The sequence below is a fragment of the Rhinolophus ferrumequinum genome, chromosome 6 (genome assembly GCF_004115265.2).
Source record: "Rhinolophus ferrumequinum isolate MPI-CBG mRhiFer1 chromosome 6, mRhiFer1_v1.p, whole genome shotgun sequence".
Lineage (NCBI taxonomy): Eukaryota > Metazoa > Chordata > Mammalia > Chiroptera > Rhinolophidae > Rhinolophus > Rhinolophus ferrumequinum.
Window position 1 is genome coordinate 34,520,071 of NC_046289.1, and position 13,165 is coordinate 34,533,235.

At 31.7% G+C, this 13,165-nt stretch overlaps 1 protein-coding gene across 6 annotated transcripts in view; it reads right to left on the reverse strand.

Annotated features, from left to right (window-relative positions):
* Positions 1–825: 825 nt before the first annotated feature.
* The window catches only part of PPM1A (protein phosphatase, Mg2+/Mn2+ dependent 1A), a 41,979-nt gene continuing 29,639 nt past the window's right edge, over positions 826–13,165 (reverse strand). For 5 of the 6 annotated variants that reach the window (XM_033107191.1, XM_033107186.1, XM_033107189.1 and 2 more), the window contains 3 exons: positions 10,165–10,273; positions 8,410–8,467; positions 8,238–8,333 (listed from right to left, as the gene is read on the reverse strand). In XM_033107191.1, the coding sequence (XP_032963082.1) occupies positions 8,295–8,333; positions 8,410–8,467; positions 10,165–10,273 (206 nt within the window). In that variant the 3' untranslated portion in view covers positions 8,238–8,294. Of the gene's footprint in view, positions 7,435–8,237; positions 8,334–8,409; positions 8,468–10,164; positions 10,274–13,165 lie in introns of those variants that run through there. The other variant, XM_033107192.1, reaches the window with a different exon arrangement.

The following is a 13,165-nucleotide window of genomic DNA, read 5'->3' on the forward strand; positions in this document are numbered from 1 at the left end:
TTTTTACTAAAAAAAACCACAAAAACCTAGCTTCAATTTTCAAATGGAAAAGTACAAAAAACAAAAGGATACGCCTTGACAAGTGAATAATACTAGCTACATATAAGCCAAGTAAATCCTTATTTGCCTCAACCTTACTTAGTTCTAAGACTTGCTACCTTCGATTAGGATGCCTCATCAGTATGTGCTCATTACACATTTATTTTATAGAACAAAATAAGCTCTTGCAGTCACATAAGTTCACTTATGTCACCAATTCAATGTACTCTAAAATCCCAATAATTGTGCAAGTCTACAAAATAAGTTACACTTTCAGACGAGAATGGACACAGAAGTACAACCACTTATCAGAATCAGGAGAGAAAGGAAGCATCCTTAGCACACACACACACACATACACACACACACACTGTCTACTATAAAGCTGGCAGTACGCCAGGGACACCAGGTGGGAAAGTCCTTTTCCAGACTACTCCCAACTCCCAATCTCAACTCCTCAATGGTGTAAGACGTCTGTATCATCTGTAAGACAATGGGAATGTTCTTGCCAAAGAGGAACTACTTCTGGCTTCTTTATTTGGGGGATGTTTTCATGAAAATCACCATCAACCCAAATTTACTGGCTTTCAAAAGTAATATTCCTAAAGTTAGAAATGGACAGGTCTAATTGAAATTGTGACTATCAGGTCTATCTTTTTAAGCAAATTAATCAAGTTCAGTTGAAAAAGATTCTCTTGAGGACTCCTAATAACTAATTTCAAATTTTCCAGGCCTCTAGCCAGAACAGAAATGCTGCTTGCAATATCAATCATAAATACACACACATTATGCAATTGCCTGTTTATTTAGTGGCACCAGTTTTGCAAACTAGAAATTATTTCTACTTTTCATCTCACATATAATCAGCAACCATCCACAGGCTGAATGCAATTTCTCCAACAGACTTGAAAACAAAAAAGTACATTCTTAAAGTTAGAACTGAATTCACATATTTTCTTTGGACCAGGAAATGGCACATAATACAAAATATACATTTGTGGAATTTCTTTAAAAGTTTGGATCACATAAACTGCTAACAGTGGGTGAGTTACTGTGAATTTTGTTATACACTGTTTAGGAAAAATATTTCTGCAGTTATATTAGTTTTACATTTATAGATTTAAAAAAATCAATCTATAGATAATGCAAAATGCTTTTAACATGTAGATGGTCTCTCCATTTATAACGTTTATACAAATTAAGTGAAACAAAATCATTTGAACATTGAAACCAACCAGAACTGGGGCACATTACTACAAACAAGATATTTTCCTGCAGGTATGCTATTGACTTAGTTAAGGGCTACCCAGGTAAGACAATAGTTTCTATGTTTCAAAATTCCCACAAATGGGAACCAACTGAATGTCCAATTTTGGCAACAAATGCAACAAGCTAATGAGTTTTTTCATAGTAGTTGTATTTTAGTAGAAATCTCATTAATCCTATACGTTGGTGGCTGTATATTACATCCTATTTTAACATTTTGTATCAGTAAATATCTAATTCCTTGGAATCTGAAATGAATTAAAAATTTAATGAACTCTGAATACCAGGAAGCTCAAAATCTTAAAAGCTGAGTGAGATCTAACAGTTAAGTGTGTTGTTTGTGAATATATTTGCACTAATGCAGGTCAGAAACATTCCAGAAACATTCAATTTGTTTTACCTCTTTTGAGTTTCAAAAGTAGCAAAATCAGAGAATTATGTTATTCTCCAAAACTAGTCTTAATACTATTTTTTTCACCTTTAATCACTCTCCTTTTCCCCAAAATACCACCTTTAAAAAGAACATTTTAGTATCAGATTCCAGCATAGGCCCACATCCACCTCCTCTATCTTTTAAAAAGTGAAACAATTCTTTAAAATAGAGTCAAATTATTTTGATGTCCTTGAAATATTTCTTATGGCTTTGCAGGAAAAAAGCTGATGCTCTATTATGCTATAGTATGGGATTTAAGCAGGGGCCCCTGAACTACTGCAATATTGTAAACTTTGGGGAGTTATGTACAGTGTATGCATTTTCCTGGGTAAGGAAGTTCCTAGGATTCATCAACCTCAAAGGGCCTGTGACCCTAAAAGGTTAAGAACCATTGCTATGATGAATTTATGTCTATACCTAATTATTATTAATTTTGTTTTGCAGCTACCCAATCTCCTACACAAATCTAATTTACTTCAGATAGTACCATACAAATGCAAATGTGACTAAATGTCCTTTACTGGATCAGGAGTACTATAAAAAGAAAGGAAAAACTTAACAATTTTTCTAAACATTTAATTCAGTGAGAAAGCTATTAGTAGAAAATTGGGTTTTAGAGCAATGAAAAGAATTGAAGGGTTGGGTTTTGTGGTAAAGAAACATTGCATTCATTTTTTCCGTTGTTTCTATGTTGAAGCAGCAGTAATTTTTATCATTATTTCCCTTGCTGGAAAAATCAAAGTATCTGAACAAGCAAAGGTTGGTTCTTGCTGGTTTATGTGATGCAACAGTTCTTAATGTACAGCTGGGTCCCAGGAAGACCTTCCCGTGGCTTTAAAAATTTATAAGAGTAATCCTCCTCTGTCGTGCTCACTGCCATGGCCCCACCCTTCTGTCTCCCAAGGTTTCTTATTTTTGGCCCAGTTTTACATAGTATTAATTGGCCTTGGTGAGGTAATGCTCAAGAAAATGGAATTGGCCTGTTGCAGTTTGAAAAAAGAGAGAGAAAGAAACCACCAAGAGGGTAGTAGAAGAAATGAAGCAACATTTCGTGCAGAATAAGGGCAAAAAAAAAGTCACTTTGTTATTATATCAATTTAAACAAACTTTCCCCCATCTAAGTATATAAAAGTATAAGGTGTGAACTACAATTTCAATACATCTTAATTTTTCTAATTGGCACACTTCTACTTGCTGGTAATATAATTAGGAAAAGATGAGAGCAGAAACCATGAGTTTAATGTATGTATAAAGCAGGTAAAAGGGAAAGAATCTGTGTTGAGGTGACCCAAACTGGAAATGTTCATTTGACAATGAACTGGAACCTACTGCCTCCCATCATTTCTGTATATAGCATCCTGACTATCAGTAATAACTAACACTTAACTGACACTTATTCTGACCAACAAAACAACACAGTATTATAACATTTAGAAAATGTATTCTTAAATATTTCAAGCATATTCTGAAGTAATGTATAATTTAAAACAAATACAATCCAAAACTCATGGCACATTAATGAAAAAATAAAGTAAAATTAGGCTTCTAAATTTTAACTATAAAGAAGTCTTAAAGAAGTCTTCCTAAATCCTAGAGGGAAAACAACTAATTAGAAGACTAGATGACTCAATTAAAAAATGGTCATCTCACCAGCAGGATCTACAAGCAAAAGTAAATAAAACTCTTTAAGTTTCCTTCAAAGAAAAACCTCAAATGAGAAACATTTATATACTGAAATATTTACATAATATTTTCTAAAACCAAATCCTAACATGATACTGTACAAATAGCAATCAAAACATTAAAAGGCTTTTAAACCTCTCATTCAAACTTTATGAATTAAAAGTATACACATTATGAAATTCAAAATTAAAACAAAAAACCCTTAACCAATTTAATCCCTTCTTTCAGAAATCACAAACTGAATTCCTATATGAATTTGTCCAGTAAAGACAGTGAAACTATTTTAAAAAATTAAAACATATAGTAATTATTTGGCTAAAATTGGATATTAACACTGGCAGTGTGTTTTCAAGAAAGAACACAGTTTTACTTAGATAGGATAAATTCAGCTACATATATGTGTGTATATCTATATCTATATATATTTTAAAATGCCTTAAACTCAAATTCCATCAATATTTCAGGGTTGGAAAATTCTAAGAAATTCATTACCTATTTCTCTGACTTGCTGCTCTCAGCAGGAAGAGCAAAGGCCGTTCGTTAAAGGCAATCAAACATATTGAATAAACTTGAGCCTGATTAGTCCAACTTTATTCCTATGCTGAGCAAAATTTTCTTTTGAATGAGCTTTTTAAATTTTGCAGATAAGAAAATAAACAGAAGAAAAGAGTTTTCAAACCTTGTTCAGGTTGGATGAGTGATAGTTATATTAACATACATTAGATTATAAATTCTACTCAAATGTAAACTCCTTGAGGGCAAGGACCTATTCATTTCTTTAAAGTCCAAGGTGTTTAGCCTAGAAGAGTGCTTTGAAGATAACTACTGAATACATTTTGTGGAAAAGCTAGCTGAGTTATAAGCTGGATTACTATATGGTCAAACGGATGATCACTAAAAGTACTGCTATAATTCAGATTGTTTGAATTACATGATTGATTTTTCTTTGATCTAAATTTTTTAACGTTATGAAGTTAGTAAAAAAAAATTAAGTGGCTAAAGCAGTACACTAATTGCATAGTATTCTAGAAGCAAGTTAATGCATTATAATTAAAAATATGTTTGAAATAGTTCTAAAGCTGTGTAAGAAAAATACCTCTTGGATTCTTAAAAGTTAATGCTAATACTGAGAACTGCTTTTGTTATCTGTAAAAGTATATTCCCTAAGAAAGTAGCAATCAAGAGAGTTTACCTTGCTAAAACAATAAAAGATAGTGAAATTCCTTAACATTAGGGTAACAAGAGTCTGCTATACAAAATGAAGTTCCTATTAAAAGCAGCAAATTGGGTTCATCCTATTAAAACATTTCAATGAAAGTACACTTTGAATAGTATATTATCATTACACATGAACTTTTTCCCTCCAAAGAAAATAACATAGAACACATCAAAAAAATTTGAGGCATTGCCCTGAGATGCTAATTAGCACACAAAAGGGGGGTGGGAGGTCAAGAATTTAAGTGGTACAAAAATGAAGTGCACAATAGAAGTGCAAAAGTGCCTTGTAAAAATGTGGTTGGTCCCCTACCACCACCACCATTACCCCCCAAAATCAAGAACACACCCAGTCCACTGTTAAAATGTATACTTCCTTCCTGTATTTTTATAATCAAAAACAATATATTAGTATGGCAATGCTGACTCATGTGGAAAAGATTTAGTCTTCTTAGATCACACTTAATATAGGTTTCTCTCACTTCCAAGCCTAATTTCAGTACTAATAACTTTAACAGAGGAATATTTTAACCTCCTCTGTTTTATTTAAAGACTCAAATTAAAAATGGCTCTGAATATGCTGTCATGATTTGAAATACAGCTTTCCATCACATATTTTACTTGTGATTCAAGATTTTGCATTTCAAAATCTAATTAAAGATTTTGAAATTTCTACAACTAAAAACTTGAGTCTACTTAAAAAATTAAGGATCTGGCTTCTTGTAACAGGGATTTGGTTTTCAGTACTAGCATGCTTGGTAAATCTATACCAGAAGCACTGGTATTCATTAAATGTACATTTAGATGCTTGCAAAGCCATAACTTAAAACATTATCATACTTCGCACTCTACCACAGATTTAGACATTAAGCATTTATTTGTAAGTTAAGTACGGAATTGATTCTGTAATTCCAACTGTTATGAATTTCTAAATATAAATAGTACTTTTTTTCTTCATTCATGCTAGATTAAGATATAAATTAAATACAATTAAGTTACATTTAATCACCTCACAAATAAGAGGGATAATGAAAATATTTTGCTGGTATATAACTACTTAACTCTGAGACATTTCACATTACTTTTCCCACTACTCCCCTAACTTTACATTAGTTTTAAGTCTATATATACAAATATGTATATTTCCAAGTTATGGAAAAAACAAATATAACAAAATTGATTATCTTTTATACACAAAGTTTTGATTTTGTATTCAATGTTATATTCTAATAGTTTTCTAGTGGGGAATCTGCCTACTGAATGATTAAATTACATGGTGGTAAATACAATATTCGACCTAAAAAGACAAAAATACAGAAGGGCACAGAACAGTAGTCTTTTCAATGTGACAGATTTTAAAACTTACTTTCACATGCTTAATCAGAGGAATTTAAGCCTAAATTAAATTAGGTTATTTTTATATCTACAATTCAATAAGCTTTGAAAGTTACTTTTAAAGGCCAACAGCTAAATATTATCAACATGCTATATTTCAAATCACAATACATCTTAACTACTTGGATTCTGAAGACATGGGTCAATTAAAAATCACAGGCAAACACACTCACAAACACACACACACCTACCATAGAGTGTTAGATTGTCAAGCTTTGACAATTATTTTAATTAAATAGTAGGCAAATTCAAGCTGATACATATCTTAATGAAAATTAAGCAGCCAGAAAGAAACCCATTTTAAAAACAGATTAAGGAACAACAGAGACGTAAATCTTTTAGTCTTTCTAATGGAAGGGAAACAGTTCCATCTATGCCTTGAGTAACAGGATTTTCCAATTAAAAGAGACTAACATCTTTCCCCATGAGAAACTTCTCATTTACAATGGCATGGTGTTTTAAAAAGGTAGGGTAAAAGAGGAATTACACATACATGATTAAATTTCTTGTTTGTTAAATCAAGCTTTATTGATAAAATGGAATTCAGAATATCTTACTAGGAACAGCAGCAGGCCCAGCCAATCATGATAGCAAAAATGTGGCAGTCTCCTACCATACATAGGAAGCTGCTGCTTATCAATTAATAATTAAATGTAAGGACTTGTAAAAGAGGTGCAAAGAATCAAGGCATTTTAGCCCCAAGATTGATATTCTTATGAATATACTGTATTACCTGCAATACTCATGGCAACAAATAGAGAACAAACTAAAAGACAGTTAAACGAAAGGACCAGCTTTATCAACAATGCCAATCCCACTGCCAAGAACATTAAGATAGATTTCAATTAACTCCCTGGATGGTCGGCTTTGTAAGATTTTGGAATTATTCTCCATAATCACGTGCATATTTGAACGCCTTGCTGACATGGCTGCTGCTCTCCCTGTCCCAACCCCAAGTCCAAACACAACATGACTTGAAAGGGCTATGTATCTGTTGCATCACACAACAAGCTAAACATTTCTTACAACTTTGATAGTGATTTGAAGCAGTTCATAATTAAATATGAGCATTTTGTACAAGGACAATTACACTTTACAAAAAACAAAATCATACAACAAAAATTGCTGGAGTCTGATTTACAACATGAATTATGGTTTGAAATCACGTTTACATAAGTCTCAAATTTACAAAAAAAAAAAAAAAATCAGTTCTGGGCTAGCTGTTGTACTGCTGAAGTTCTCTGGTGTAATCATTCTCACCCATGTCATATGACCTTCTTTAAAGTTGAGGATGGATGTTTAAAAGGTTCAGTGAAGTTGAGCTGTACTCTCCTTTGGAGGTGAAGGTAAACTCCATGGCAGAATGAGCAGTTTTACCACATATCATCAGCTGATGTAGAGTCCTTTATAAAAGAAAACAAAGCAAAACAGGAACTAAATTAAAGCTTAGAGGTGTCAAAAATACGTAACTTTATGGATAATGCAGAAAGGTCTTGTCAAGTCGACTTTTAGGATATAAATGTGTTTTAAAGTATGTAAGTTTGTGTATGTGTGTACACGAAGTATCAATATTTAACCTGTTCAAAGAATTAACTTTTGTTTTGTTTTGGAATAAAATACTATTTGAAACATGATTTTATTACGAGGCTGGCCTAATGTATTTCTAACCCAATAAAACTACTAAAATTTTTAAATTTTTTCTTCAACAAACCCAATTTATTTTTAGAACACTACTTTTATTGCATATGAAGAAATTAAGACCTCAAGTAATACGAGATTTGAGGAGGCTTCATAATGGCATACACAAAATATTTCAGAGCTGTGTCCAAATGATCTGAAGTCACCACTTTTCTGTAAACACCATACTACATCAGAACTATAACAGGAAACGTAATTGAAGAATATGGCATTCTAATGTCTATTTATATAAACAGAATTCTCTACTTTAATATTTAAATGAAGTACATACTTCAGGGTTCTTGGCAAAGCTATTTCCAACCATAAAAACTATTTAGTGGAGATGGGCATTCTGAAGTTCTTTTGCAGCTGCTTACAAAACTGATAATAATTGAAGAGATATTATTCTTGACTTCAAAAAACATTTAGCAGAGGCAAAACTTCTGAAGTTGTTTGTAGAGGCTTTAAAAACCCAGAATAATTCAAAGAGACTTTCTTTCTTCTATTTGGAGAGAGGTTGGCCACTCACCATGATTATGTCCTCAATCACTAGAACTGTGGTGCAGGCAGAGTTCAGAGCAATCAATCAGGGGTGTGTGTAAGAGAATGGGTGCAGTGAACAGCTCTGCAAAAACAGGTAGGAAGGATATGCATTTAGAGTGGAGGGGAAGGGAAAGCAGAGGAGCTAAAATGCTACTTACAGTGTCATCGTTTTTGTAAGGATTCAGTCTATTGTAAACGGCTTCAATTACATTCCGCCTAAATTTTAAAAAATGCAGAAAGTTAATTTTTCTTTAGAGCATAAAACTATTTAGTAACTCACAGCCAGGTGTTCATTAAAATGTCAAAAACAATCTTACACTTGGAAATTATTTTAGTTCTATTTCTACCGTCAATTTCTGCTAGTTCAATTTCTACTGTCTATTTAGTTCTATTTCTTAGTGTCAATAAGTGAGACTCACTTTAAGATACTTGAGGCTCAATGTTAAAGTAGAGGTAAATTTACTCTAAAGTGTAACATTCCACCTACCCAATTAATAGACGACTAAAACTCATTTATTTATTTATTTTTTTAAATCAGTCTATATGGTCTACTTCTATTTGAACTGGCTTAAGTGATTATGAGTCAGCAATGATGATGCAGTTCTTAAGGTAATCATACTAATATATTCTGGTTAAGAGTTGAATACTACTTTTGAAGTAGGAGTAACTTCAATTTCTGTTGTAGTAAAATAATTTATAATTTGTGCTCTTTGTAATGCCCCTTTACAAAAACTCTATTAAAACTGAAAATGTGAAGTATGACATTTCCCTGACAAGTCTAGGAATTAGTTTCTGAATACTATTTTGTTAAAAATCTCTGTAGTGTTATTTTTAAGTTATAGCCTCCCTACTTCCAAAATTGATTTGAAGCAATTTTACGGACAACCATTTCATAAAAGGTCATATTGGAAAAAAAGGTTTCCAAAAAAATAAAAGCTTCGAACACATATTTTTCCAATTGCTGTTTAGTGAAAGGATTATAAAGAATATGGCTACACTTCTAGAATGCAGTACAGAATCAAGGAAAGTAGTCAATATTTATATCTTTGTAGGTCAGTTATATGGATATCCGAGGTAAAAATGTGTTAAGCCTTAAATTATAAAATAGCTTAAAGTCTCCACTTTAGTTTAAAGATAACTTAAGCTTCATTAGTCCAGTTCTATGAAATAAAGTTCAAAGAGAAAAAGGCAAGAACTGCATCCTCACACAATAATCCAACCAACCAGCAACTAAAACTACTGGGAAGTCAGATGTAGAAAAATGGCCCAGATGCAGAAGAGAAAGACGCTCATCTCTGGGGTGTTAAGTTATCCAGGGACTGACAAGACCAAATTAAAATAATGATACTTAGAATTTTGTAGTGTTATATAATTTACTTTAAAAAATTCTTTCATTACATTATCTCACTTATGCTATATGAAGAAATGAATGTAACCCAAACCTCTACTAAAGACAGCCTTCAGTCAGCTGAAGCCGAATAATAATGAATGTCAACTATAATTTAGTGTATATATAGTTACAGGATGTGGAGTACAGCTTAAGGAATAGAGACAGTGGAAATGTAATGGCTGTGTGTGATGTCAGAGGGATAGTAGTTTGGGGGGGGTTATCACTTTGTGAGGGGTGTAAATGTCTAACTATTACATTGTTTTGTACACCTGAAACTAAAAGAAAGAAAAAGACAGCCTTCAGTATAGTCACAACCAATGACATTGTGATACCTACTCTAAACAAGCACCATATATTAATATCATTAATATTGAAAAACACTAAACCACAAATTAAGTGTTTTGAAGACACAAATAGATAATAGCATCACTTTAAAAATTAGGTAAATGGACATCTGATCAATAAACACCTAACATTTTCACGCACTGAGATACATCGTAAGAGCATGCGGACTGTAACTTACTTGCTTGCCAGTTCACCCCCTGGTGGGAGGCTGGGGATGTTCTCACTCGCTAATGTGCGCATCACATGGACTAAGTCAGGGACGCCTTCCCCCTGCTTCTTTAGGATTTCTGGGAATCAGAAGTACTTTTTTTGTAAGTGTTATCCAAGTTTAATTAAAAAAAAACAAAAAACTGAAACAAAGATAACTTAAGTTTTTAATGATGGCATTTACCATATCTGAGATTTTCTAAACTGGTACAAGAAAAAAAAATCAAGTTGACCTTTGAAAATTTATGGCAAAGGAATACACAAAATGACACAGAAGATATTTTTCATATTACTGCAAAGCATGAAAATAAACAAGACAAAAATATGAAAACAAAATTTCATGTTAAAATCAATGTATTACATAATCAGATATATGTGTGTACAAATGAGAACATTCTTCTTAAGATGCGAACTAGTTACTTCTGAGATTAACTCCTTTCTTTAGACTGGAAATATGTTTCCTAAACTTTGCCCTGAAAATACACTGCACAGATTTTAAAACAATTTCAAGATTTGGAAAAAAAAAGATAAACTTTAAGTATAGGGGAATTTACTGATTATATACTAATGCAAATCATTTTACATAAATGTTTCTATTTGCAAAATGATATTTAAGTAGCATGTGCAGATTAGGTTATGTACTTCAACACCATTCTCAGTTTAATTTTTGTCTAAACTATCTTTAAGCAATAAATAGATATATAACATTTTCTTAGTTGATTATTTGAAGCCTATAAAGCCTATAGAATAAAGTCTAAATTTCATGACAAATTTTTTAAAAAGAAAAAAACTGATAAACCATACAACTGCATTTGAAATCAATTTCAAAACACGCAGTTATTAAATGGGAATACTGATATGATCTGCAGTGTTGTCATGCAGATGCATACCACAGAACACCAATAATTATGTACAAGCAACTTAAAGAACTCTCAAACTATTCACTTTAAGCGCAAGAATTCTTTACTTGGAATTTTAGTGTATTTATTCTAAATGCAAGATCATGCTAAAGGTATTTGTGTAAGCTATATGTTAAATTTTGTTCAATTTTTTTGTTTTTCAATGCCTATACTATTTTCTTTGTCACTGATGGGGTAAGAAAATTATCATTCTAATTCTCAATTTGTAAATACCTTTGAAACTAACAATGCATATAAAGATCTTTCGTCCTCTGATCAAATCTCAAAATATTAATTCATCATTAAAGCCACATATTAAAAACAGACAATGCTACCCATAGTTTTTTAAATGGCTCAAACTATCCTTTTAGAATTACGGCCAAATTTTACCATCTATTATATTTTGCCTTTAAAAAAAAAACAACAAAAAAAAAAACCACAAAAACAAACCAGTCTTAAATCTGAACAAAAAGCAAGGATCTCAGATTTGGTTTGCCAAGTGCCTTTATTGTGTAATCTTTAACATCTAGTATATTTATTCTACATGGTTCTAATGCTGGAAATCTGCTGTACAAAAATAAAGGGATTTGATGTTTACCTAAACTACACAATTTCACAATCTAAAGCTGTATTACACTTAACATACAGTCTCTATTATGCCAATACAATTATTGGATAGATAACTAGACAACAGAAATGAACACTGATGATAAATTCAATCAATGATGGTTTCAGATCTAAAAAACATTACCTTGGGTAGTCTATATTTTATGTATCTTACATCTCCTTTATTAAAATATAAATTAGGATATTTTAATTGTGAAGAAAATTACAAGAAGACAAATTCTTAAAAAAAAATAATGTAACGCTTTAAAGACTGTTACTATTTTCTATTCTACATGGGGTAATGCATTTAAACTATCTGACCATCAAACTACACTAGCCTTGCCTTTTCTGCTTTTAAAAAATAAAAAGAGATACATTTTAAGAAATATTCCTTTAATTGCTCTTGGACTATACACTTTAATTAGAATTGTAAAAAGACTGAATGCTTTTTTAATTAAATAATATATATATCTATAGAAGATCTATGTTTCACATACTCATAATATACACAATTTTGCTCCTCCCCACTCCTCTCCACCAAGTTTGAGGGATTCTATTAATTATCTCCAAATTAGCAACTTTAAAGTTGGGGCAGTCATTAGCAAAGATTTAAAAAATATGTATGAATCTTAAATTGGCTTAGAAGGACCACAAACTTAGGCGGTATGGTATAAATTATGAGCTGAATCTTTTGAGAACCCTAGAGAGTCAAGTATTTAGACGGGCACAGATAATAGGAGGAGAGCTGAAAAGCCTGTCCTTTTCTGTGGTATAGACAGAGACGCCAAAAGTATTCAAAACAAACAAAATGAGGTTTAGTAGGTCGCAGCAATTTAGTGAAGGCATGTAAAGAAAGACAGAAAAAAGTATTCGGTGTCTGTTTTAGAAGCTAAATGGAGTATTTTTCACTTTTTTAAGACATAACTTTTACAATGCAAATAGTTACATTCTATGTTTTTAAATAAAGTAACAGTTTTAATTAATGTAATATTTATTATCTAGTTTCAGTCTCATCAAATCTCAGTAAACAATATCGTATTTATGACATAATAATCTCCAACTGAACGGTACAAGTGTACTAACACTACAACATCAAAAATATTGAGTATTATAATGTAAACTCTGTTCAGGTGGCAATTCTTGCTTGATAATAAGCAATATAAAACTTAATAGTGCAACATAAAATTATGTATCTAAAGCAATTTAGAACTGCATCAAAAATTTAAGAGTGCACACTAAAAAGAAAATTAGAAACTCATTTCTAAAATTTAATCCCATTTCATAGTGAATAAAACTGAAGTACTTATTCTTCTTTCTTTAAATTAGTAAGAAAACATGTAAGCCTAAGCTAAAAGGCCAATAAATTAAGTATCAACTTATCCCAATATATATTCTTCCTATGGTTTCATACTTTTCCACTAACCAGCAGTCTGAACCAATGTGATACGACTTGGTACCATTCTAAAT